This window comes from Acartia tonsa, chromosome 10 (assembly GCF_053477335.1).
Source record: "Acartia tonsa isolate MP-2025a chromosome 10, ASM5347733v1, whole genome shotgun sequence".
Lineage (NCBI taxonomy): Eukaryota > Metazoa > Arthropoda > Copepoda > Calanoida > Acartiidae > Acartia > Acartia tonsa.
This window is the reverse complement of record NC_137269.1, coordinates 22522421-22547784: the sequence shown is the minus strand read 5'-3', so window position 1 is coordinate 22547784 and position 25364 is coordinate 22522421. Positions and strand designations below refer to the sequence as shown.

Sequence of the window (25364 nt, the reverse complement as noted above, 5' to 3'; positions counted from 1 at the left end):
TTTTCTTACAAAAAATCCAAGGATTAATGTTTACAGTTTTAAAATGATGAAGTCTTTGCAATTATACAAATTCCCTTGTACAGTTAGGGAGTTGAATCCATTTTTATAGAAGCAGAAATATAATCTATGATTATGGTTTGGACCCTCTTAAACTGTAATCTACCCTTCCACTTTCCCCTCTCTTGGTGAAGATATCTTCAACGCCGATACGATTTTTGAAATATAAGATTCCACTTTTGTCTCTCTTGGTGAAGATATCTTAAATTTCAAAAATCGTATCGGTGTTGAAGATATCTTCACCAAGATAGGGGAAAGTGGAATCTTACATTTCAAAAATCGTATCGGCGTTGAAGATATCTTCACCAAGATAAGGGAAAGTAGAATCTTACATTTCAAAAATCGTATCGGCGTTGAAGATATCTTCATAAAGAGAGGGGAAAGTGGAAAGGTAGATTACAGTTTTAGAGGGTCCAAACCATAATCATAGATTATATTTCTGCTTCTATAAAAATGGATTCAACTCCCTAACTGTTGTAAGCAAAGTATATATTAAGTTTATTATAAGTTTTTTTTTCGATTGGGTTCGCCCATAGAAGGGTGATGATTCTCCACCTTCAATAGTTTTAAGAAATAATGGTGATCATAACTTCATTCGTATGACTAGACAAACAAACGGTTAGATATCTTTTTTTAATCGATCTTTATTTTTCAACCATAAGTAAAAATACATTTTGTCTGTGTATTATACCCATGAGGGAAAGAGCTAACAAGAAAAATTATGCCAATACGTAGCGCAGCTATATTAATTAATTATAATTGTACTAAATTTTTATCAATAATTAATTGATTAATAAGCATAATACTTTATATGTGTAATTTAAGTTTCGAAGCATACGACGTATGTCCAGACATACCCAATTAGTAGAGTAGCTGCGGTAATATAAATGTTTGTAATCTACTAAAAGTTTTCTTATGATACTTTAGGGTGGATATTTTAGCCAATTGTTGGTATCCAAACTTTATTAGCTTAGTAAAAGCGTAGCTTTTATACATTATTTATGGTTTTTATGTTGCTTTTAGCACAGCTGCATTATATGTGTCAAATAAAGTCCAGTAAATATTATCTACTTTTTTTACATTTTTACATAAATTGCTTTAAGCTAACTCAGTTATCTAGTTAAAATGTCCAATTTAATTAGCTATTTATTCAAAAAAAATGCTAAAATATAAATATAAAATTTGTCATTTAGTTTTAAAGCATTACTGCTATATATTGCATAATAATTACCTATATTTTCTGCTGTGCAACACATATACCCAATTATCCTTGTTAATATGTAATTTTAGGAAACCACTTCACTTAATATTTTTTAAATAAATAATTTTCAAGGAGGGAGGGACAATGCCTGAAACTATGTTTTGCGTTCAAAATTAAGAAACTACAAAAGCTAAAATTTCACAGAATTGACATATACTGTAAACATTATTCATCTTTCATTGATCTATCCCTTACTTCCGTGATACTTTTAGTTTGAAAAGAACCAGAAAATAAAAATAATGCATCACCACTTGAAATGACAAACTTGTCCAATTTTCCTCAATGTCAAATTTTTGTTCTGTGAAGTTTTAACCACGAAAGCAGGGATATGACAATGGAATATTAGTTTTTCCTTTTTCTAGAAGAGTATCATATTATAAAAGAAACTGTAGTATTTTTTTTCGTCACAATAAAATCCGCAATGTTTTTGTATTTAAGACTTAAACAATGCGTTTAATTATCAAAGTAAGAGTTAAAATTATAAATTGTAGATATAGATATTTGTTTATATGACCATTAAGATCTCGAAAACGACTGAAATTATCATAAACGGCTTCTTATTGTAACAGGGTTTAAGCTATTTTGTTATTACGTCACAAAGAGATATAGCTACGGAAAAAATGAAATACCCCTCAGAGATTTTCTCTATTAAGTTAATTCTCCCTCCCTAACTATAATTTGTAAACATATTTAAGTTTTGAACCAGCCTCTATGTTAAAAGTTATATGCTTACACTACATTTAACCATCTTAATACAGACTCGGGTATAAAACTTTCCTAACATTTTTGTATAAACCCAAAAATCAAGAAAATTTATGTACATGAGTAGCGAGTAATAACAATTATAAATCTTGATGAATAATATTAAAGTGTTATACAGTAAAATATATGATCTATAGATGACAATAGCCAGAACTTAGTGAAAAAGAAATATTCGCTTAAAAAACTAATACACATCAACAAAAAATAAATTTACATGTGGATGTATGAACATAACTACTTGTTGAGTAGCTGCTCTACTAAAAAGGATAAAAAGTAGGACATTAGAATAAATATTTACATAAAATCTGTCCAAACTCGCATCTCAACTATCTAATTTAAAAGATACTTCTAGTGGATAATATAAGCAAAATGTCAACATTTTGATATGTTAAGAAGTACCCATTTAACCTGTATTAATATGCCTAAAAGAGTTTATTAATATACAGAAATATCTATCTCGTTTTTTTTAGGTATTCCTAGCTTTAATAGATAGATATGTTTTTAGAAATGGACAAAATTAGGAGTTTAAAAGATAGGGAAAAAAATCGATTGAAATTTATTGTTAAATGAGAATATTCAAGAAAAAATTTAAATTACTCAAATTTATATTTAGATTAAGCTTAATAAATCAAATAAACAAGTATAATTTTGTCATGAAGAAACGTAGTACTGCCAAACTAAGAACATTATTAAAAATCTTAAGAAGAAATTGCATAGTGTAAACTTAGTACATGCTGATTATTTTTGCCTCTATAACCCTTCTGAGTTACGCACTGACGTGCAGACATACCCTAGATATAGAGCTGCAATGCTACTGAAAAAAGCTATAAATTGAAAATTATTGCTATTTCTTTGAAAATGCATCGACAAATTGAACTTTACATCTAAATAGAATGGGAAAAGCTAAACTGACAGTCAATAAAATTCAATTATGTCGCAAAAAAAGAAATTGCAAATTGATTTAAAGGATTTGCAATGCAAATTGGGTGTACATTCACTACCGAATAGTTTTTCATGTCTGCAAAAAGATATCGCAATATCTAAGTAAGAGGGTTGTAGTCATTGTGAAGCAAAATAAAGGAGGAGCATATATGCAAGGGAAAAATGCAGTTATCACGAATTAATAATGTGATCTATATGTGGAGGGAATTGCACACTTTCAATTTGTCTTAGACTACCATTATAGACAACTGGTCATGTACTTGTTTTTAAGGATTAAAACATGTTTGTTTCTTTGCAGATAATAGAATTTTAACTTTGGTTCTTTTTTTTCTTTTTCAATTAGGATACATTTTAATTTTAAGTGTCTTGGTGTAAATTTAATTGGGGTAAATTTATTTTTAACTTTTTATAGGGAGGGCCAATAAATGCATCCTTTCCCCCATAATTGCAGGTTACCAAGGGCAGAATTTTACACTAGCTATGTTAGAAATAATTCAATTGTCTAATCTAGTCTCTTTTTATATTTTTTATGGCAATCTTAATTTAGATTTATAAATATTCTGTAAATATATTGTAGATTATTTTTTAAGTTTTTTTTTCAAAAGATGCTTAATATTATATCAAACGACAGGACCCCAAATATTTGCTTTTCATGAATTTTTTTTTTTTTTTGGGGGGGGGGGGAGTAGGCAGGTTGTTACTAATTTCAACTAATAAAAATCTCCCTAAGATTAAATGCTTCTAGAAGTTTTAGAAAAAAATTATCGTTTTTTTCACTGCCTACAATTTTGTTTTGTATTGTGTATTTTTGGTTGTATTTGCATGTTTCATTCATTTATTTTTATTTACCCTTTTTATTTGGTTTCAGTTGAAGGTTCGAATCCTAGTGGTAGTACAGTTTCTCCTAGCATTTCAGTATTAGGTACCTTTTTTTATTTTATTCAGTTTTTAAGCTTTTTAGAACACATTTATTAAAGACAAAATGTGAAAAATGTATTTTCATCAAAGCATGGCTTGGCAGCCGCACTTTGCCATCAGGCTGCTTAGCTGCTTTAATCAGCCACATTTAGCTGCTACTTGTCTGAAAGTTAGCTGCGACTTATTGAAAAAACTGCTGAATGTGGCTGCAGTTGCCGAGCCTTGCTTTACAAAAAATAATTGTTTCATTTATAATTGAGAAATACAAATTTGTAAGTGTACTTAAAAAGTCCTTAGTGCCCATTTATTTTATTTTTTGTTTTGTTTTGTGAATAAAATTATTCTTATTTTATTTACAGAAAATAGTTTGTCTCTTTAATTTTTTTTGTAAAAATTTGTTGCTCGTCAGTTTATTATGGGATTATTCAGAAAAATAATATTGGAAACTTTTAGAATTGGAATATTTTTAGGTATAAAATGTCCATTATTTTGCATCAATGGCATTTTCCAAGGCAGTTAAAAAAGATTAATCCCTTTTTACTACTCGTATGAGATTCGCTGCCTATGGAGTTGACGCCTTTATTTTACATTTGTTTCTTAAATTATTAGGATCTGGTTTACTCTCTGGCGTACCTGGAGCCCCGACGAACCTGCAGGCGGTCATCACCTCCACCAGGTTCATGACCCTGTCCTGGGAGCCACCTGTCAACAGCCAGTCACCTGAAATTACAGGAATTTTATCAAAACAAAATGCATGGAATAGTGGATATAGGATATACGTGGATATTTTGACAGGGGAAAATTTGTCGTCCATTCAGCTTTGTAATATAAATCTCATTTATTGGTCTGTTCGTTCATCTACATAGTAGAAGTGGAGAGGATGATGTAATTGGGGCGGGTGGGGGATACCGTTTTTTTATCAAGCTGCGGGCATAATTTTATCAAAGTACATTAGATCTTGTGCAACATCCAATTAATAATACATCTATGCATAAAAATTGAAAGTTTGAGGCCAAAGTTAAAATAAACGAATAAATAACTATTTTTTTATTTTAACCTCAAATATTGATTTCATTAAATTAATTTTTTTTTAAATATTTATTTCTCCACTTTTGTTCCTGAAAAATCCGAATATATTTATAGGAATTTTCTAATTAGGTGTGTGTATACCTTCTTTTTCTTATGTAATTCAATACAAATTTAAATTAGATTTTTTTTCTGAAAAGAGGTTTTCTTTACTTTTTCAATAGTATGCTCTATTTAAAGAATATTTTGAAGTTATATATTTAATTGGATTTTTTTAGTAGCACAGCTACTTTATAAGTTGTATTAATGGGTTGTTGGTCTGTCTGTTATGCTTCTTCTTTTGTAAGTGTAGGGTTAGGTTTTTCTGTTTTCAAATGTTTTTTTTATTGCATGCCAGGGGATACTCCCCTTGAAGCCTTTTTGGGGCACATAAAAAATTGAGGAGGGGAGGGTAGTTTTTCCTATGGCGAGAGGATGGATATACCATCTCCCACAATAGGCAAATACCTTCTACGGACCTATAAGAAGCTTTAATGTAAAGGAGAACCTAATCCTTCGCTTCTGTCAGACACACTCTTTCACTTTGATGTAAGGATAAAACTCTTATGAAAACCATACACATTTATTTAAAAGTACGAAAAGTACATAATATTTCAAATTCCTTTGCTTGTAATAAATTAGACTTCCTTGTTTTACTGCTATAAAATTTCATTTTCAAGAATAATTTACTTTTAATTTCCTTAACATAAATAAATATGAGTTTAATGCATATGAGTTATGCCAGTTTTTATTACTGTTTTACTCGTTTTATATGCAGTTAAAAACAGAAAAGTATGTCATATAAAGGGACATTCCATTGCAAAAAACGCGATCTTTGGTTTGTTTAAATGTCCATTCCATTGCAAAAAACGCGATATTCAGTTTGTTTAAATATTCAATTAATTAGGTTTTTTCAAGAATGTCAAGCGTGTGAAATTTTTTTGAGCGTGGGAACCATTTAATTTTCATTTAAATGGTACATATGTTTTTCATTTAATTTCATTTTTAGGACCCGTGAGAACTTTTTTTTTAGTGTGGGAACCATTTAATTTTCATTGAATTTCATTTTTTGGAAGTGTGGGAAAAAACGTGAGAAAAAATATGTTTTAGTATAAAGAAATGTTCTATCAGTTTCAAACCTTTTTCATTCGATAGATCATACTGACTTTGGAAAAACTGTCAGACCGATTTTTGAAATTCAATCTGTGAAAAAAGATATTCAAGTTTTAATTTTTTGTTTTGAAAATATTATTTTCATGTATTGACGCCATCTTGGATTATGATAATTTTTTTTTGTTAGAAGATTTTTTTTCTAAAATATTTTTAAAAAATTAACTTTTTACAATAAAAAAATCTTTGAACTTAAATTGACCAATAATTCAAAGATTTTTTCTCTTTGATTTGGAAGATTTTTTATGATTTTTATTTTTAATGTCAAATAAAAACACAACAGTGAAAAAAATGAAAATTAAATGAAAAAACGTTTTATGATTTTATTCAAGAAATTATTTGCTAACATCACCTTTTTGTTGCAATAGAATGTTATTTAAGCAAACAAAATTTAGCATAAATGGATATTTAAATCCCTCGGTATTAAATGATGAGCTAACGCTCGATCATTTAATACCTTGGGATTTAAATATCCATTTATGCTAAATTTTGTTTGCTTAAATAACTCATTTATTTAGCATTTTTCAAGAATGTCAAGCGTGGGAAAATTTTTAGAATGTGGGAACCATTTATTTTGATTTAAATGGTACATATGATTTTCATTTAAATTCATTTTTTGGACCGGTGAGAAATTTTTTTTAACGTGAGAACCATTTAATTTTCATTGAATTTCATTTTTTGGAAGTGTGGGAAAAAACGGGAGAAAAAATATGTTTTAGTATAAAGAAATGTTCTATCAGTTTCAAACCTTTTTCATTTGATAGATCATACTGACTTTGGAAAAACTGTCAGACCAATTTTTGAAATTCAATCTGTGAAAAAAGATATTCAAGTTTTAATTTTTTGTTTTGAAAATATTATTTTACATGTATTGACGCCATCTTGGATTATGATAATTTTTTTTGTTAGAAGATTTTTTTTCTAAAATATTTTTTAAAAATTAACTTTTTACAATAAAAAAATCTTTGAACTTAAATTGACCAATAATTCAAAGATTTTTTCTCTTTGATTTGGAAGATTTTTTATGATTTTTATTTTTATTGTCAAATAAAAACACAACAGTGAAAAAAATGAAAATTAAATGAAAAAACGTTTTATGATTATATTCAAGAAATTATTTGCTAACATCACCTTTTTGTTGCAATAGAATGTTATTTAACTTATTTAAATTAAAAAGACTTCATGAAAAAATAATCATGCATTGTAAAAAAAAAATGATAAAATGAAATGAGCAGGATATTCTGTGTTCTACCGCCAGCAAGGATCAAATAGAGAAAGAGTTCTCAATTCAACCCGGGGCAGTCTTGAAGAAATTTCAATTCAGGTGGTTAATAATGTTTTTAGTATGGCTTTGAACCCGATTAACATCCACTTCATTTGAACCGGTTGTTCATAGCCATACTTAATACTTTGCGAAAGATAAATTTTGTTCTATATTGAATTGACCTTAGAATTTCAAAGAAATAAGTTGTTCGCAACTAATAAGCATTTTTAGCCTTTGCCGTTTACCTCTGTGTCTCTCACACTCGCTTATCTACATTCTCTCTCTCACTATCTCGTTCATCCCTTTCTCTCCTTCTCGGGAGAAAGTGTAGAAAATCCAGAATAAAAAACATTAAAGACTATACAATTGTATTTATTTGTAGGGACTACAACCAGGAACTGACTACACCATCCGTGTGTTGGCCCACAACCAGCTGGGTCCTGGCGAATCCAGTCCGCCACTTATGGTGTCCACCCAGCCGGAAGTTGACCTGCCCGGCCCGCCCTTGCACGTGTCTGCCTCGCCTGTGTCCGCCTTTAGTATCCTAGTGTCGTGGGATCCGCCTCTTGGTATCCATAGGATTAACAAGTACCGCCTGTACTATCGCAGGGTAAGTTTGATTTTTTTCCTTGTTGCGTTTCCATTTATTGTGTCAGACCTTTCAAAAAGGCAAAAACCAATTCAAGCTTCCCTGGATTGAAAATCAATCTTTTGGCACTTTAGTATGCATTGAAAAACCTAATAAAAGTCAAAATACAGATTTTAAGACAGAAACTTAATTAACTATAAGTTTTAATTTAAGATGTATTTGTTTGAATGAATAATTTGCGGGATTACAAAAGAAAACCTTTTTGACAATTTAGCACGGTTCTGACACTTTTCATGTCATATAAATTGGGTACAATCCATTTTATCACAATTGGACTGCCTTTAAATCACCTCTACTTATTCACATTGAATGATATTGTAAAACTTAATTTAGGATAGGTTAGGTAAAGGTTCAGGAACGTTACATAAGGTTGGACCTTGCAGGGTTAGAGCTAGGCGTAGGACCTAAAAATAATTTCTCTACAAGTGCCTTTAAATCACCTCTCCTTTTTCACATTGAATGATATTGTGATACTTAATTTAGGATAGGTTAGTTAAAGGTTCAGGAACGTTACATAAGTTTGGAACCTTGCAGGGTTAGAGCTCGGCGTAGGACCTAAAAATAATTTCGCTTTCTGAAAGGGGGAGAATGGTTAGGATCGATGTATGCATACAAGAAAGATTTATTTTAATCTGTATTTTTATTGGCCAAGTCTTTAATCTTGCAAATTATAGGGCTAAAATTAGGCGGTTCTCTGCAAATTTAAATTAGCAAACAAAATATACTGCAAAAGATGCAATTTATTTGCAAAAAAATATGTAAATTTGATATTTTTATCTATAAGCAATAATTCAAATTTTAAATCTTCACTTGACACTTGCATTTTAGGGGCATATCAAAGATTGGGGAATGCTACTAATTTTTTAAGAAAAACTCCGATAACCTGGCTATGAGTTATATAAAGCTTCCCATAAAACAAGAACCCTCTCGCTCCAAATCTTAGCCAGTTTTAGAGTACAAAATAATTACCCTCTTAATCCAAAAGGTTAGCAAGGTATTATTAGACATTGAAAGAAAGAATAAATTTGCTTCCTATTGGCCTAATTATTCCTTCTAAAAACATAGTTTCTAACTTTTCCATCAATCTTAATCATTAAGATTTAGCTTTTTGCCTTTGGGTATGTAGTCACTAATAAGAAATGCACATACACACACCCCACTTCACCCTTACTGACAGATACACACACTCCACTTCGCCCTTACTGACAGATACACACACACACCCCACTTTACCCTTACAGATAGACTGACAGTCACACACATACTTCCTCTTGTTCAAATTGCAAATGCATTTTGCAATTTTGCGAATATTTTTGCCATTCATTCGTGTTACAGCCAAATCTTTATGCAGTGCAGAAAAAGTTCTTTCCAATAAGTTAAGGGAATGTCTGTTTAAAAATGATTTATTTAGTTAGTTTCATTTAAAAGATTTCATATCAAAATAAGAAAAATTATAATCTAAGCTTGATCTTCCAAAATAATTTATATTATTAAGAATAAGGGGCTAGGACTCTTGCAAACAATTTTCTAATTGAAATATTTCCTTTAAAAACATTCAGATTATTATTACCATAAGTTTTACTCCAAAAAATTAGAAAAAGAATCAGTATTATGAGTTCAAATTAATTGCTTCTGAGCACTTTTAGAAACCATTTTTAACAGTATTTTTATTCTGAGACCATATCTCCTTTATTTGTGATTTTAAGTATCTATAAATGGACAGGAAATGTCCGATTTTATTAGTTCTCTTTAGAAAGAAATCTGCACATAATTCTAAATTTGTCTACAGGAGAAAATTATTCTTTATTTTCATAAATTTAAAGCTAAGTAAGACTTCTTTTAAATGTTACATCTACAAGCGAAGCAACTGTATAATAAATGTATTCCGCCAGACGCAACACTGATTAAAGTAACCTTAAAGAAGAGATAATCTATCTATAAAACAAAGTAGCTTGATGTCTGTCAGTCTGTCTGTGCATCTGAAGCTTAAGATATCAGTAACCACTGAACCGATCGAATTCTAGTCTGCAGGGTATATACCTATTGGTCCTGTGGTGGTTTTAAGCTATTTTCTTGTGGGGTTGGGACACCCCCAACCCCCCCCCCCAAAAAAAAAAAAATGAAAATCCCCCCCCGCCAAAAAAAAAGATTGTTTACTGGGGAAACTACTTCAAATTAAATGGTAGCACCAGAAATACTTATTTTTTTTTTAATTACCTCTCTGGGCATAGCCCCTAGAGGCTAGGGTCGAAGCCGCTAGTATACATATATGGTGTTATCCTTTAAATATTTTATTGAACAGATATTAAATGAACTTATCAGTAATCAAGTGCAATAATTAACCTTGGAGCAATTAACATCAATTCTTTTTTTAGAGCAATTGGGATCTTATGGGATAAGACAATTCACGATAAGATTAAATAAATACCCAATGATAATAAACAAAATTTCCCCTTCACTATATTTAAAGTATGGGCTGAAACGCTTGGACAATCGATTTAGAACCAACAACTCAAAATTTAATAAAAATCTTATGCAAATGCATAAAAACTTTGGGTACTAGTGTAATATACAGTCCAATGTCCCCTCCCTTAAGGATATTTCAATATTTATTCAATTTTTCATTATATCAATCTTTTTTAAGTACAGCCTATTGTTGCTGCGCTACATGGACATATTCTTAATCCCAGGGCCTGTAAGCGTCATGGAAGTCTAAACATGACACAAATAAGGCAATTCCTTTTTTCAAAAAAAATCAAAGGATCCAAACGGGTTTAAGTTTGATGCTTAGTCGCGGCTGCTGAGCCCTGCTTAAACCTTATTTATCAGTACCAGAACAATAAATATTCAAAGGAAAGTAGAGCACTTTTTCTGACTTGCATGCATAGAGGCGTGCGAGAGGGGGTGTAGAGGGTTTTAATTTCTTATAATTAACCTTCATAATGATTTTTAAATCCTATAGATATTGTACATCGTATTGTGGATTCCTAGTGTTAAATTTTAAAGGGGTGTTATAATTTTCAATGTGTAATCACGCACGCCCATGCCAAATTCATGTGCACGCTCCCATGTATGCACAAACCTTTACATTAGAAAATTTATTGCTGATAACTTTTTCTGAACATTCTCCTAATTACATTTTTTCTTTTATTTTATTTTTACTTATAGTAGCACATCTACTATATGAATTACTAGCGGCTTCGCCCCTAGCCTCTAGGGGCTTTGCCCCAAGAGATGACAACAAAAAAATTCAAAAAAAATAAGAAGAACTAAAGAAATCTTCTACAAAAGAAATTTTCTACAAAAGAAATCTTCTACAAAAGAATATTTCTACAAAAGAATTCTTCTACAAAAGAATATTTCTACAAAAGAATTCTTCTAAAAAAAAAAAAAAAAAAAATGGGGGGGGATTTTTTTTGTTTTTGGGGGGGTTGGGGGTGTCCCACCCCCCAAGAAAATAGCTTAAAACCACCACAGGACCAATAGGTATATACCCTGAAGAGTAGAATCCAATCGGTTCAGCGGTTACCGAGATCTTAAGGGACAGACAGACGGACAGACGGACAGACGGACAGACATCAAGCTACTTTGTATTATAGATTATCGGTTGCTCCTTAGCATCTAGGGTCTATGTATTTAAAAAGGTAATTATGGGGCGGAAAAAAAAACTTTTACCATCTAGATATTAAAATAGAATAGACTAAAACCATCCAGGAGCTTACAAGGAGCTTCCGTAAAAATGAATACTCAATCGTTAAAGTAGTTATCGAACAAAAAACTTACTCCAAAGGTTATTTTTGACATTTAAAAAATGCTTTTTGGACAAAAAAAACTGTAAAATAGTCGTTATACTTTTTAAAGATTATTTATCGTTTTATAATTATTCAAAAAGTTGAATTATAAAAATGACACTTTAATGTATTTTAAATTTATAATGAGTTTTAGATTACTTTTTGTCAACTTTCAAAATGTAAACATCAAACTTTTATGAAGTATTTAGCATTAATGTGTTCAACATTGGAATTTAGAATTTACCTAAAAAATATCCTTTGATTAATTTTTATTATGGATGTTGTCATCCTTATTTCAGCAAGTATCCCCCAATTTAATCTACTTTTACTTTTTGAAGATCAAACGATCTTATTAGGCACAGCTACTCTATATATATGTTTTATGTTCACAAATTATAAATAAGCATCTTCCTTGCTCTTTGATTGATTGTAAAATTTAAAAAGAAATAAATTTAATAATATACAAAGCAACAATCCTTTATAATGTATAAAATCTACCAGAATTTAAAGAATACACCTACAATGTATACAAACTACACATTATAATTCTGAATGGTTTACTATTTTTTTGCTACTTTATCTTGTATGTCCTTGTTTTATACGGTGAAATGAATTAAGTTCATGTATCGATTTCTTTGTTTGTTTCAAGAGGTTTTACCCGGTAATATTTGCAATATATTTAGCAATATCCCTTTTCCATTGGAGACCCAATTTACAATCTCCCTACCCCTTAATTAGTTTCTGCATATGGTAGCTCTATAGTTTTTTTTATGAGAAATGCAATACAAAATAATGCTTTATCGTATACTAGCGGCTACGCCCCTAGAGGCCTCTAGTGGCACTTTAAATGTTTTTGTTTGTTGAAGTTAATTTTTTATGTACGATACCACCTTATTTGACGCTGAAGTCTCCCAGATTTTAAGAAAATTTTCAATTTTTTTGTCATTTCTTTTGGGAGGGTGGTAGTACCCTCCCCCAAAATAGTTAAAAACCTTCCCAGGACATATGAGAATCTACCCTGTTAAGGAGAACCCGATCAGTTTAGCGGTTAGCGAGATCCTTCGTTACAAACAGACAAACACACAAACAGACAGACATCGTTCTACTTTGTATTATAGATTATTCAACCACTTATTTCAATGTAATAGAAAAAGTAAACTTTGGAATTCTAAATGTTATGTTAAATTATCAATTTAGCTAAATTGTCATAAAATAAATAATAAAAATCATTATAAAGCTTGAGCTTTTGAAAAATTGGTTTAAAAATTTTAGCTTAATTTTAAGTTTTAGCCTAAATAAACCTATTCTAATGGCAAATGTCTTTTCTACTTCATTGCATCATAATGCTTTTATTTTTTTTATTTAGAGATAGATAAAAATTAGAATTAAAATATATTCAAGCTGATAGTGTTAGAAAAAGTCCATTGTCTAGTTAATCTGTTGAAAAAGCGTAAGTTTTTAACAATAGGATGCGGCTTACAATACTTTTTTCATATCGTTGCTAGAATAACTAATTGTGTACTTATAGGGTTCCTTAGAACACTAGTTTTCACAAGTTAGAGGATTTTTTATCAATTGATAGGTTTCGTGATGAAATATCTTATTAAAAACTAGCGGCTTCGCCCCTAGCCTCTAGGGGCTTTGCCCCAAGAAAAAAAATAATTTTCTGCACCAGCACCAGCAGCACCAGCTGCACCACCTGCACCAGCACCACCAGCTGCACCAGCAGCACCAGGAGTATTTTTTGGGGGGGGGTAAATTTTCATTTTTGGGGGGGTTGGGGGTGTCCCACCCCCCAAGAAAATAGCTTAAAACCACCGCAGGACCAATAGGTATATACCCTGAAGAGTAGAGCCCATTCGGTTCAGTGGTTACCGAGATCTTAAGCTTCAGACGGACAGACGGACAGACGGACAGACAGACGGACAGACATCGTTCTACTTTGTATTATAGATATTAGGGCTTTAGTAAACACAAAATTAACTTATATATATAACTAAACTGTCGACTTTTATAAATAATATATATTTTGCCTAATATTATTGCTCAAGATTTATATGTATATGTATATTTTGCTTCTTAGATGTATAGAGTGTCTTCTTACCCCCCCCCCCCCCCACTCACACACAAAAAAACCTCCGAACTCCTAAATAATTAGGGATCTAAAGGGATTTAATAGCAGATAAATTGATGTATATCCACAATGATAATAAACAAAATACCCCATCTGTTGATAACTATTAGTTGTTGAAACGTTTGGGACACTTAACTTAATAAACCAACAAATCTAAATTCAATATAAAGCAAACGAATAAGAAAACATTATAATAAAACTTTGGGGACTAGTGTAATAAACAGCCCTGTCTAAAAATTGAGTATTTGGAATATGTTTAAAACTCCTCCAGTTTCTGAATTGTCGTTCTCTCACCCTTTTCAGACAAAATTTTCTCGCCGACAGCTGGAAAAATATTTTGCTTCAATTTCATTCATGTATTGTTAACAATACCTTAAGCTACAGGCAGGAATAGGATAATGGCAGGGGATATGAGACTGTATTTTATGCTGGTACCCAAAGTTTTATAAACACGTTCTATCATTTGTTTGCTTAAAACTTTGGCGTTATTAAATTTGATTGATTAGTTCAAACTACTTGAGTTCGAACTCTTCAAGTAATAATTTCAATTTACATGAGGGTTAATTTTGTTTATCATAATTGAAAATGTGCATCATTTTCTATATGAATCTCTGCTTTCAAAAAAATGAAAAATAGTAAAGAATTGATAATGTGTAGATAAGTTGTAGACAACATTTAAAATATGTTAACTACAGAAATACCAACACATAAACTTGTAGTGTAGTTTTTCTACTGAATAAAGAAACAGCCCAAAGGTGTGATATTACTTCCCCATAGTGTTACATATGAGTTGATATGGAGGGTCCTTAATGTTGAATGAGAAGCGAAGGAGAGGGGCTGTTGGATAATATAACATGTTAAATCCATAAAAAACACATTCCCAATGACGATCAACAAAATATCCCCGTCTGCAGATTAAATTTATGTGTTGAAAAGTTTTTGGTACCACTGGTTTAGAACCAGCTATTCTAAATCCAATAAAATTACTCAAGGAAAAGAATTTTGGGTATCAGTTTAATTTACAGCCCAATGTCCTTTCCCTCCCTGTGGTATTCCATATATTGAAGAAAATATATTGAATTGAGCCAACAGCTTTATTTTGCAAAATATAAACCTCAAATTTACTACAGATATTTTATTTTACTTCTTATACAATATATGTAGACAAATAAATTTTATTTATTTTTTCTTGTTATGTAAGTTTAATATAAAAAAAATCTGGTTGAGGTTTTTCTCCAACTTAAAAGTCTACCTATTTTTTTGTATCTTTAATTATTTTAAACGCACCAAAAAGACCTATTATTTGGGTTTGCTGTATTAATTTTTGGTCTTTTTTCAGATATTTGTTGGCGATAACTAAAAAATATTACCACTTAAAGTTTTTTTTTGTTTTTATTTTTTGTCTAAATAATAATTTCCTAAAAATAATATATCTAAGACGAATCCTTAAAATAAAGATTTTGAGTCGCTAAAAGTTTTAGCTTTTTTATGTAATAAAACAAGTGTAGTTATCTAAAATAGAATTAGCACTAAAATCATATATTTTTTGTGAAAAAAAAACTTGGAAAATCTTCTAAAATTTTGACGATACTGCATTTTTTTAAGTATTGGCCTCTGACGTACATATTGGTATGTTAAATAGACCGTTTCTTTTTGTATTGGCTGGATAAAGTATACTTAATACAATAAGGACAGGAATAGGTTTTCTGGTATTCATTCGAATCCGGTGTATAGGAACCGGTTCTCATCCATACGAAAAAACTATGTCTAGCATCGTATTATATCCAGCTTTCTACGAATATAAAAATGTACAGCGGAAAGCTGTTTATAATACGATGCGATATTTAACTCTTCTAGTATGGCTTCGAAACAGATTAATATCCACAGGATTAGAATCGTTTATAAGCTAAACTGAAAAATCGTATAGACAATTTTCCACGAATATGAAAATAAAAATCATGCTTAGTTTTGTTAGCCCCGCCTTTTGATATCCGCGTAAAGCTGTCTATGATACGATGCGTTACATAACTTTTCTAAAAACATAAAAGGCAAATTTTACATAATTTTTTAGCGATATTTTATGCTTTGATTGCAGGACTTATATGTAGTAGTTATAACTGTGACTGGTTATTAGTTGTGCCTGTATATGAGCCAAGGCTTTCCACTACTTATGCCTAATTGCCTTATTGCATGACCTAAAATCAGTAGGAACCATTGTTAGGTTAGACTAAATTAGAAATTTCTTAAATTATTGTTTGAGTAATTTCACTTCATTTTCTTACAAATATGGAATTTTGATGCCTATTTGTGTTGTTTGCTCTGTTTTTCATAATTTTTATTCTAAATTCTTGACCTAAAGAAATATTGCTAACCTTGCAAAAATAAAAGAAATGATAACTTACCGTAGCAGAGATAAACAAATTTAGGAACCATGGAAAGAAAACCAAGTAGTGGGTTTCGTTGTATTATCACAGTATTTTTTCTCCTACTTATAGCCACTGCGGGGGGCTTTGAACCTGCGAGGCAATCATTAACATTTACCTAACCTAAACAAAAATTACCTATCAAAAGCTACTGTGAAAATACGACGAAACCCACTGCTACGTTTTTTTTCCATGATCCTAAATTTAATAAAAAACCAATTTTATATTATTCCTCTACAATTGAGTAATTTTGCCTTTAAATAGAAGCTTGTAAATATTGGGTGGAAGAATGGGTTGTTGATTATTGAAACTTTTTTACCTCAGGATCATAATTTTTTGTAATTTTCATTTTTTTTTGTAGAAAAAAGTATTTGTTTTGGCAACCATTATTAGTTTGTGCTGCCAAAGGCATTTCCTATAATAAAGGTACGTGTGGGAGAGAGGGGATATTAACACCCCTCCCCCACATCACTCCTTTAGAAAATATTTAAGATAACAAATCCTGTGCACGCACCTTAAATTGAACATTTGGGTATTTAAAACCAAATTATCTCTGGTAAAAAAACACGATTCTGCATAACATTCTTTAATCATAATGCTGCCCTTAAAAACATTAAAAGAATTGGCGTTTCCCTGAAATTGCCTTGTTAAGCACCAACCCCTCTCTCCTCCCCTATTTTGAAACAAATTGATGATAATTGAAGGGGACGTTCTTTGTTTTATTTGTTTATTACTTTAGATTAGGCTAGGTTATGTTCGGAAATGGGTATCCCAGCAGGGTTTTGGCTTTGCAGGTTTAGGCCCCGAAGTGTTATGGTGCCCCCTGGAGTTAGGTATAGGACAGGAAAATTTGTTGGATATGAGCCAAAAGTTTTAGAGATATCTCTGAACACAAATCCATAGTTATTCAAAAAGAATAAAAATACTTTTCCATAAAATTTGAAATGTATAGTCGTATAATTTAAATCCTCCCCAGGCCTACGCCCTTTATGCAAATATATATTCAAACCAGGACAATTATGTCATTAAGTAGCGCAACAATAACAAATTTATTAACATTAAAGATAGACAATTTTGTCTTCAATGCGAATTATAGAAGCACAGAAACTAAACATCCACCCTTGTTTTTTAAATGAATTAAAAGGGAAGGGTAATGTTTAAACCTTGTGGGTGCCCTAAAAGTTTTAACCCAACCTTACCTGACCTAAAGTAAAAAATAACACTAAAAACTACCTCCCCATGTTTTCAGTTAAATTTGCAACCAATGTTAGGATCTTGTAGTGTATATTCTATGAATTCCTAAGCCGGCTTAAAATTCAAGTTTTAAGCCAATTTTTTGGAATTCATAGTGTAAACTGGGGATTTCATAGTGTAAATGAAATATGATACCAGGGTTGTAAAGATAAGAATCTTGGATTCATAGTGTATTGGCTTAAAAGTGGCTGAATATTTTACACTATGAATTTGATTTTAAGCTTTTATATTTTCAGAATAAAAAAATCACGAAACTCCACCTTTTTGTTATCCAATTGAGCCTTTTTAAGATCCCAAAGATATTAATAAAACTTCCGGAAAAGTACAATCAAATTAACCAAACAGTATCGAGATTTTAAGCTTTAGACAAAAAAAACCTTACTATTTTATATTACAAGATTGCTGAACTATTTTTTAAAGCGAAGCTTTTCTATAATTAGGGTCGGTCCGTCCGTCCGTCCGAGATAGATAGCTTTTATTCGTTAATTTAGGCATGTTAGAATTGTCCTATCGATTTCAAACTCTGCATGATGATTCCTGTAGTAGTTAGATACGATTAAGAACGCATAGCAACTCTATAATCATTACCAGAATGTCCGTACGTTCATGTTAAACAATTTTTTATGTGATCTAATTATCCGTTTGATCTGTTGGTATATTGATTCCTGGGACAACAAAGAACAATATTATAAGCGAAGCAACTCTATAATCAAGTCCTAAAAATGTAAGTATGTCCATAAACATTATTCTGTACCAAGCAGTTTTTCAACAAATTTACTTACAATTTTGCTTCGACTCTTATACATTTATATTCTAATTATTCAGTTCTGACACTACACAAGTGTTAATGTCCGTTTGTCCTACCGTTTCGGTGCTTCTCTTTATGGATGTTGTCATCCTTGTTTTTTATAAAAAGAGTATTTACTGATTTTTAAAAAGCGAACCTTTTCTATAATTAGGGTTGGTCCGTCTGTACGTACGTCCATACGTCACAGACAGATAGCTCTTTTCGTTAATTGAAATAGGATAGAATTTTCCTATCAATTTCAAACTTTGCATAGTGATTCCTGTAGTAGTTAGGTACGATTTAGAAAGCGTAGCAACTCTATAAGCGTTACCAGAATGTCCGTAAGTCCATTTTAAACATGTTGATTTTTTACTTTTTAACAATAAATTATTATGTGAAAATATTATCCGAATGATTCCTAGGACAATAAAGTAAAATGTTATAAGCGAAGCATCTCTATAATCAAGTTTTCAAATTGTAAGTATGTCCTAAAACAAAATCCTGTATTTACGTAGTTTTTTAACAAATTTACTTACAATTTTGTTTCTACTTATATACGTTTATATTCTGATTATTCAGTTCTGATACTCTTGAAGTAATACTGTTTGTTCGTTTCACCGTTTCAGAGCTTCGCTTTTATGGATGTTGTCATCCTTGTTTATGGTAAATTCCTTAAAAGGTAAAGGTCAAAAAAATTATTTTAAGATGCATTAAACAAGGCCTAAAAATCCATAAAAGCACGAAACCTTATTTATTAATGGTTTAAGATATAAAACTAGAACTAAACGCATTACCATTTAATTTTTGGCATTTATTAAAGTGGCACTCAAATTTATGAACCAACCAATCAAAATTCTAAAGTATCCAAAGTTGTTAAGCAAACGAATAAGAAAACCTTACCATAAAACTTTGGAGACAAAGGTAATAAAACGCCTGATTTCCTCTCCCTCCCTGAGTTTTTTTTTGCCTCTATTGTATATTTTATTTAATCCTTCTAATTTTAATGTTACAAAAATTAATTAAAACTAATTGTATCAGCTTCGCCCTTAACCCCAAGTGTACTCTTTATCGAATTGAATCCCTCCATATTTAAAAGATATATCATTCTACATAAGATTTTTCTTTAAGTAATGTTCAGTAATTTTACTTATCTTTAGAGTACCTGTCCCTGAAACCCTGCGCATGTCCCAGAAAAAAAGTTCTTGTATGAGTCCTTTTTTCTTCCCCCAAAAACATCAAATTCAGAAATCAAGGATATATATTCTAAAAAACAGTAAAAAATAAATATTTCTATAATCTATAAGCTATAAATGCAACTCTATAATAGCGAAAAGGTCTCTTTTTATCAAAATTGATATTATACATTCATATACAATATTGATTTAATGTATAAAACGATTCCTAGATGACAATGAACAAAATGGTGCTGTTAATAAATAAACAGCAAATGCTAATTTTTTCTGTTTACTGCTTCTTATCTTTCAGAATAAATGTCGGTTTCCAAGTTGAAATCTTTAGTTACAATCTTTCAAATATCTGGGATAATATTTAATTTTAACGGAAATACACAAAATGAGAAGGATTTTTGGTAGCTTCGCTTTAGTTTGCTTACTCGATTATATACTATTATATACTTGATTAATATTATTATTCAAACTTGTCTCTAATGATATGTATGTGTGTTTATTTGCACCCAAAGATCACGACTGATATGGATCTCCTTTTTATTGAAGCTTCTGAAAAGTGATGAGACATATTCTTCAGTGACAGAATGCGCCCTGCTTTACGAAGCAATATATACAATATTACACCTGCACCAGTCCACTGCCTAATGCCTTACTTTAATTATTAAAGACAAGTTTAATAATTAAAAATTTGTTTTAAAACTAATGATAATAAGATTTGCCACTATTATGAAGAAATTTCAATTCATCTTTTATTTGTATATTTACTAAAATAGCTCCGCTTGTATTTAAGAAATTGTTCTTGTTATTAAATATAGGATACATCTTTTTAAATTTTTCTTGGGGCAATATGTAGGAGCAAAGCTTACTATTGATTTTTTTCATTGATATCACAAAATAAAAATCTAGTAGGACTGGTTAGTGGGCTTTATGTTTGATGTTAAATAAAATATCCTAAATGCTATGATAATATATTTCTTATTTTTAATATTAGATATAAATTATTTATGTTTTCTGTTCCTTATGTTTCTAAAGAGATAATATTTCAAAATGATTGTTTTTGTTATTTATTTGTTTGTGTTATTTGTTAAACTTAAATATCTTGTCACCAAATTTTTCCCCCTGTTTCTTTCTTTTAAACAAGGATGACAACATCCTTAAAAGTAAAGCCAATAAATGACAAACGAGCTTAATGAAACCAACTAATTTAGTAATAAAGCTGTATAAATTAAACCAAAGTTAAAGGAAAAAAATACCCCGCCCCCTCCAAAATTAAAGAAGGATGACAACACCCATAAAAGCGAAGCTCTGAAACGACAGGACAAACGGACATTAACACTTGTATAGTGTCAGAACTGAATAATAAGAATATAATTTATAAAAGTCAAAGCAAAATTGTAAGTAAATTTGTTGTAAAACTTCTTTATAAAGTACATTTACACCTAAAATAAGTATTAACATTCAGTCAGGCAAAAAAATTAAATGACTGTTTAAAGAATTGTTGTTTCCAAGGAAAACCCTGCAATTTATCTCTCTCTCTATCTATCTATCTATCTAGAAGAACCCTGCGAAATAACTGACATATTTGTTTACTAACGGCTATTTTTGACATTTAAATGTTTATTTCTACAAGAAACAATATACAACAGTCATAAAATAATAAGATATTACATAAGTATGATAGATATAGATAAACATAATCATAGTACTTCATATAACAAGGAACGGAATATTTTTAACATCTAAATAATTGGCGGATTCTTTAATTCGTAGAATTTGTGTTTTTTACATTGTCTTTCTGCCCACAATACAATAGAATTTAATTAGGTAATATTTAAAACCATGGATCTTAAGGGTGTAAGACAATGGACAATAAATTGATATACAAACCCCAACAATGATATAAAAATTACCCTTCCTGTAGACTAATATTATTTCTTTTTAATTTGGATACTTATCTCATATCTCCACCCCCCTTTATTAATGATTAATATTAGTATTGGGATGTAGTAGTTTTATGCGTTTGTTTATTACTTTTAATTAGCCTAAGCTGAGTCATTTTGGTACTTAGTTGCCCCACAGTTGTCCCACAAAGATCCTCCTTATTTTAAATTCATTTTACAAATAAGAGAGTGGAGGTTATCAGCTTTTACATGCATTTTGTATTAAAGCACCTAAAATTAATCTGCAGTACCCAAGGTTTTCAGTTCTAAATTAGGTCCTAGGACAAACGTAGGAGTCCCAAACGCTGGAGTGGACACTTAACCTACCTAACCTATTTCAGACCATCTTATAGGTTTTTTATATTCCTAACCCATGCGGGAGGCTTATTTGTACATTCATATCTTAACCTAAAAACTACAAGAAATGAACTTGCTATTTTTTCTTGCATCAAAATATTTACTAAATATCTTTACGGGGGTCTTACAGCTGTCATTACTCACAAATAATAAATAATTTATAAATTGAAATATAATAATGATGACAACATTCATGAGTAGCGAAGCACAAAATCGTTTTGGATCAAGGAAACTAGCGGGATTCGTCGTAGTTTCACAGTATATATTCTTCTTTTTCTAGCCTCTGCGGTGGATTTAATCTTGCGGTGCAATCATTAAAATTTACCTTACCCAATCTAACCTAAGATAACCTTTTAAAAGCTACTGTGAAAATACGACTTAGTCAGAGTTTCCAGGCTTTCTGAGCTCTTTAGCATTTTTGTAGCATCTATCTATTTCTTTAAGCGAAGCTACTCTATATTTATTGATTTAGTTTGTTTGTTGTACATACATCTGTTTGTCTATTGGACAGTCATTAATCTTTTTAATGTAGGGGAAGGCTTGTAACCTTTATAGTATCTTTCTATTTCTTTTAGCGACGCTACTCTATATTTTGTTGGTTTGTAGTACGTCTGTCTGTCGATTGGACAGTCAGTTATTATTTTTAGTATGGAAGGATATTTGTCTATTTTTCTGTATGTATTTCTGTTGTATATGCTTTTAATATAAAATTTGCTCTTTTAATCTGTCTAATGTTTAACTTTATTAAATTTTGATTGTCAAACCTCCCCTTCCTCATGTGCTCTTGAGGCCTTTAGGGCCGTATCCGCTAGAAACTATAAAATAAAAGTCTTATTTTAACAGGGATCTAAAGGGATAAGACAATAGCCGATAAATTGATTTACATACCCAATGATGATTCACAAAATTACCCCTTCTGTAGATTATGATTTGTGGTTGTAACATTTGGACCCTTTACTTTTTTTAAAATTAACCATTTAAAATTTATTAAAAGCCTCCTAAATTTTTAAGCCAACGAATAAGAAAGCGTTATCATAAAACTTTGGAGACTAGTGTAATATACCCCCTAATGCCCCCTCCCTCCCTGTAAAATAATTTTCATATTTTACTTATAATAATGTAAATAAATAACAATAGGTTAATTTTACCTAAAATTCTACAATCAAAATATTCAGGAAAGGAGGGGACATTGGGACAATTAAAATTGTGAAACGATCGGTCTAGCCGATTACGAGATTTTACGGACATATATGCAGACAAAATGACATCCTTTTAGATGCTAATATAGTTTTCAGATATTGGTCAATATGTTCCTCTATTGTTTGGAAGGGATGGGGGGTAACGCTATATTAACCATCTGGAATAAACAGAATATTAGAGTATGTGAAAATCTCAGACAATAAATTATTTAATTCTATTATTTTAAAACATCTATTTTATGCAGGATTTCTAAGGGATAAGACAATATAAGATAAATTTTTATGCGTCTTCAATGATGATTATCAAATTTATTTATTCTTTAGATTAAAATTATTGGTTAAAAGGTTGGGACATTTTAAAATTTAAGAAGCCAGTATACTTATCAATTTAAATATAAGTACCCAAAGTTTTAACTCTCTACATGTGTTAATGTTCTATGGTCCTTGGTTTATTAGAGCTTTCTGGATCATGGAAAGAAAACAAAGTCATTCCTAATTAGGACAGAAGTCACTGGAAATTGGACTAAGGAAGGCTACTTATGTCCTTCATCTAACAAAATCTAACTTAAGGGAGGTGACTTATGTCCTTTGTCTGACAAATTCTTACATTAGGAAGGCTGCTTATGTCCTTTATCTTGAGCTGGATCTTTAAATCGTTTTTATGGTGCGCTGAATCGGGGCGATTCAAAGGTGAACCGTAGGTATGCAGATGGTGAGCCACAGCGCACCTATAATACATTGATTTTTAAAAGATTTTCGGCACGGTGTTGTTAAATCGCTTGTGCACTCACTAAAATATTGATCCGCGCCAGTACAACTTTATTACTTAAGCAGTGTTAGTAAGGTATTTTATATAAAATGCCATGTCAGTATGGTATTTTATATAAAACATTAATATATAATTTATTTTAAAAATAACTATAAAAATGTTTTCACGATAGTTTTGCAATAAAATATTAAAGTAATTAAAAAAAATATTTATTTATTAAATAAATCACCCCGATTTGGTTCGGCAATGCCACTCGGTGAGTGGCATTGCCGCGCCAGTACCGTGCAACTGGGCGCGCCAAATCGCCCATGCAAATTCGATTTAAAGATTGGTATTTAATAATTTGATGGCGCGCTGAATGAATCGCCCCGGTTATAAACGATTTAAAGATCAAGCTTTGCTAAACTTAGCTTTTCTGTCCTTCACTTAGCAAAACCTCACAAAACATAGCATTTCTGTCCTTCACATAGCAAATTCTTGCAAAACATAGCAAATTCTTGCAAAACATAGCAAATTCTTGCAAAGCATAGCACATTCTTGCAAAACATAGCAAATTCTTGCAAAACATAGCAAATTCTTGCAAAACATAGCAAATTCTTGCAAAACATAGCAAATTCTTGCTAAACATACCCAATTCTTGCAAAACATAGCAAATTCTTGCAAAACATAGCATTTCTGTCCTTCACATAGCTAATTCTTGCAAATCATAGCAAATTCATGCTAAACATAGCCAATTCTTGCAAAACATAGCAAATTCTTGCAAAACATAGCATTTCTATCCTTCACATAGCAAATTCTTGCAAAACATAGCAAATTCTTGCAAAACATAGCAAATTCTTGCAAAACATAGCATTTCTGTCCTTCACATAGCTAATTCTTGCAAATCATAGCAAATTCTTGCTAAACATAGCCAATTCTTGCAAAACATAGCAAATTCTTGCAAAACATAGCATTTCTATCCTTCACATAGCAAATTCTTGCAAAACATAGCAAATTCTTGCAAAACATAGCAAATTCTTGCAAAACATAGCAAATTCTTGCAAAATATATATATAGGGGTCCCAAACTCAAAAACAGAGTTTCAGCGCTCTCAGACCACCCATTCTCGAGATACGGGCACCTGGTGTCCTTGGTACCCACGGTTAGATTTGGGAAATGGTTCAAATCCTTAAAAAGTTTTTGAAGAAAATACCCAGGTCAACATGCAAAAAAAAGAATAAGTCCAAAAATTTTTTGGAATAATTTTGATCAAAAATTAGAAAATTATTAAGTGTTAAAATATTTTTGTACTTAGCCAAATTTTTTAAGGATTCGAACCATTTCCCAAATCTAACCGCGGGTACCAAGGACACCAGGTGCCCATATCTCGAGAACGGGTGGTTGGAGAGCGCTGAAACTCTGTCTATATATATGTTTTGCAAGAATTTGCTATGTT

The 25364-nt window shown here is 30.8% G+C and overlaps 1 protein-coding gene across 3 annotated transcripts in view; it reads left to right on the top strand.

The window, feature by feature from the left end:
• The window catches only part of fra (neogenin protein frazzled), a 180336-nt gene that overhangs the window by 116415 nt on the left and 38557 nt on the right, over window positions 1-25364 (top strand). For 2 of the 3 annotated variants that reach the window (XM_080173992.1, XM_080173990.1), the window contains exons 12-15: window positions 3891-3944; window positions 4550-4674; window positions 7413-7499; window positions 7822-8049. In XM_080173992.1, coding sequence (XP_080030118.1) covers window positions 3891-3944; window positions 4550-4674; window positions 7413-7499; window positions 7822-8049 — 494 coding nt within the window. The remainder of the gene's footprint in view (window positions 1-3890; window positions 3945-4549; window positions 4675-7412; window positions 7500-7821; window positions 8050-25364) is intronic. The other variant, XM_080173991.1, reaches the window with a different exon arrangement.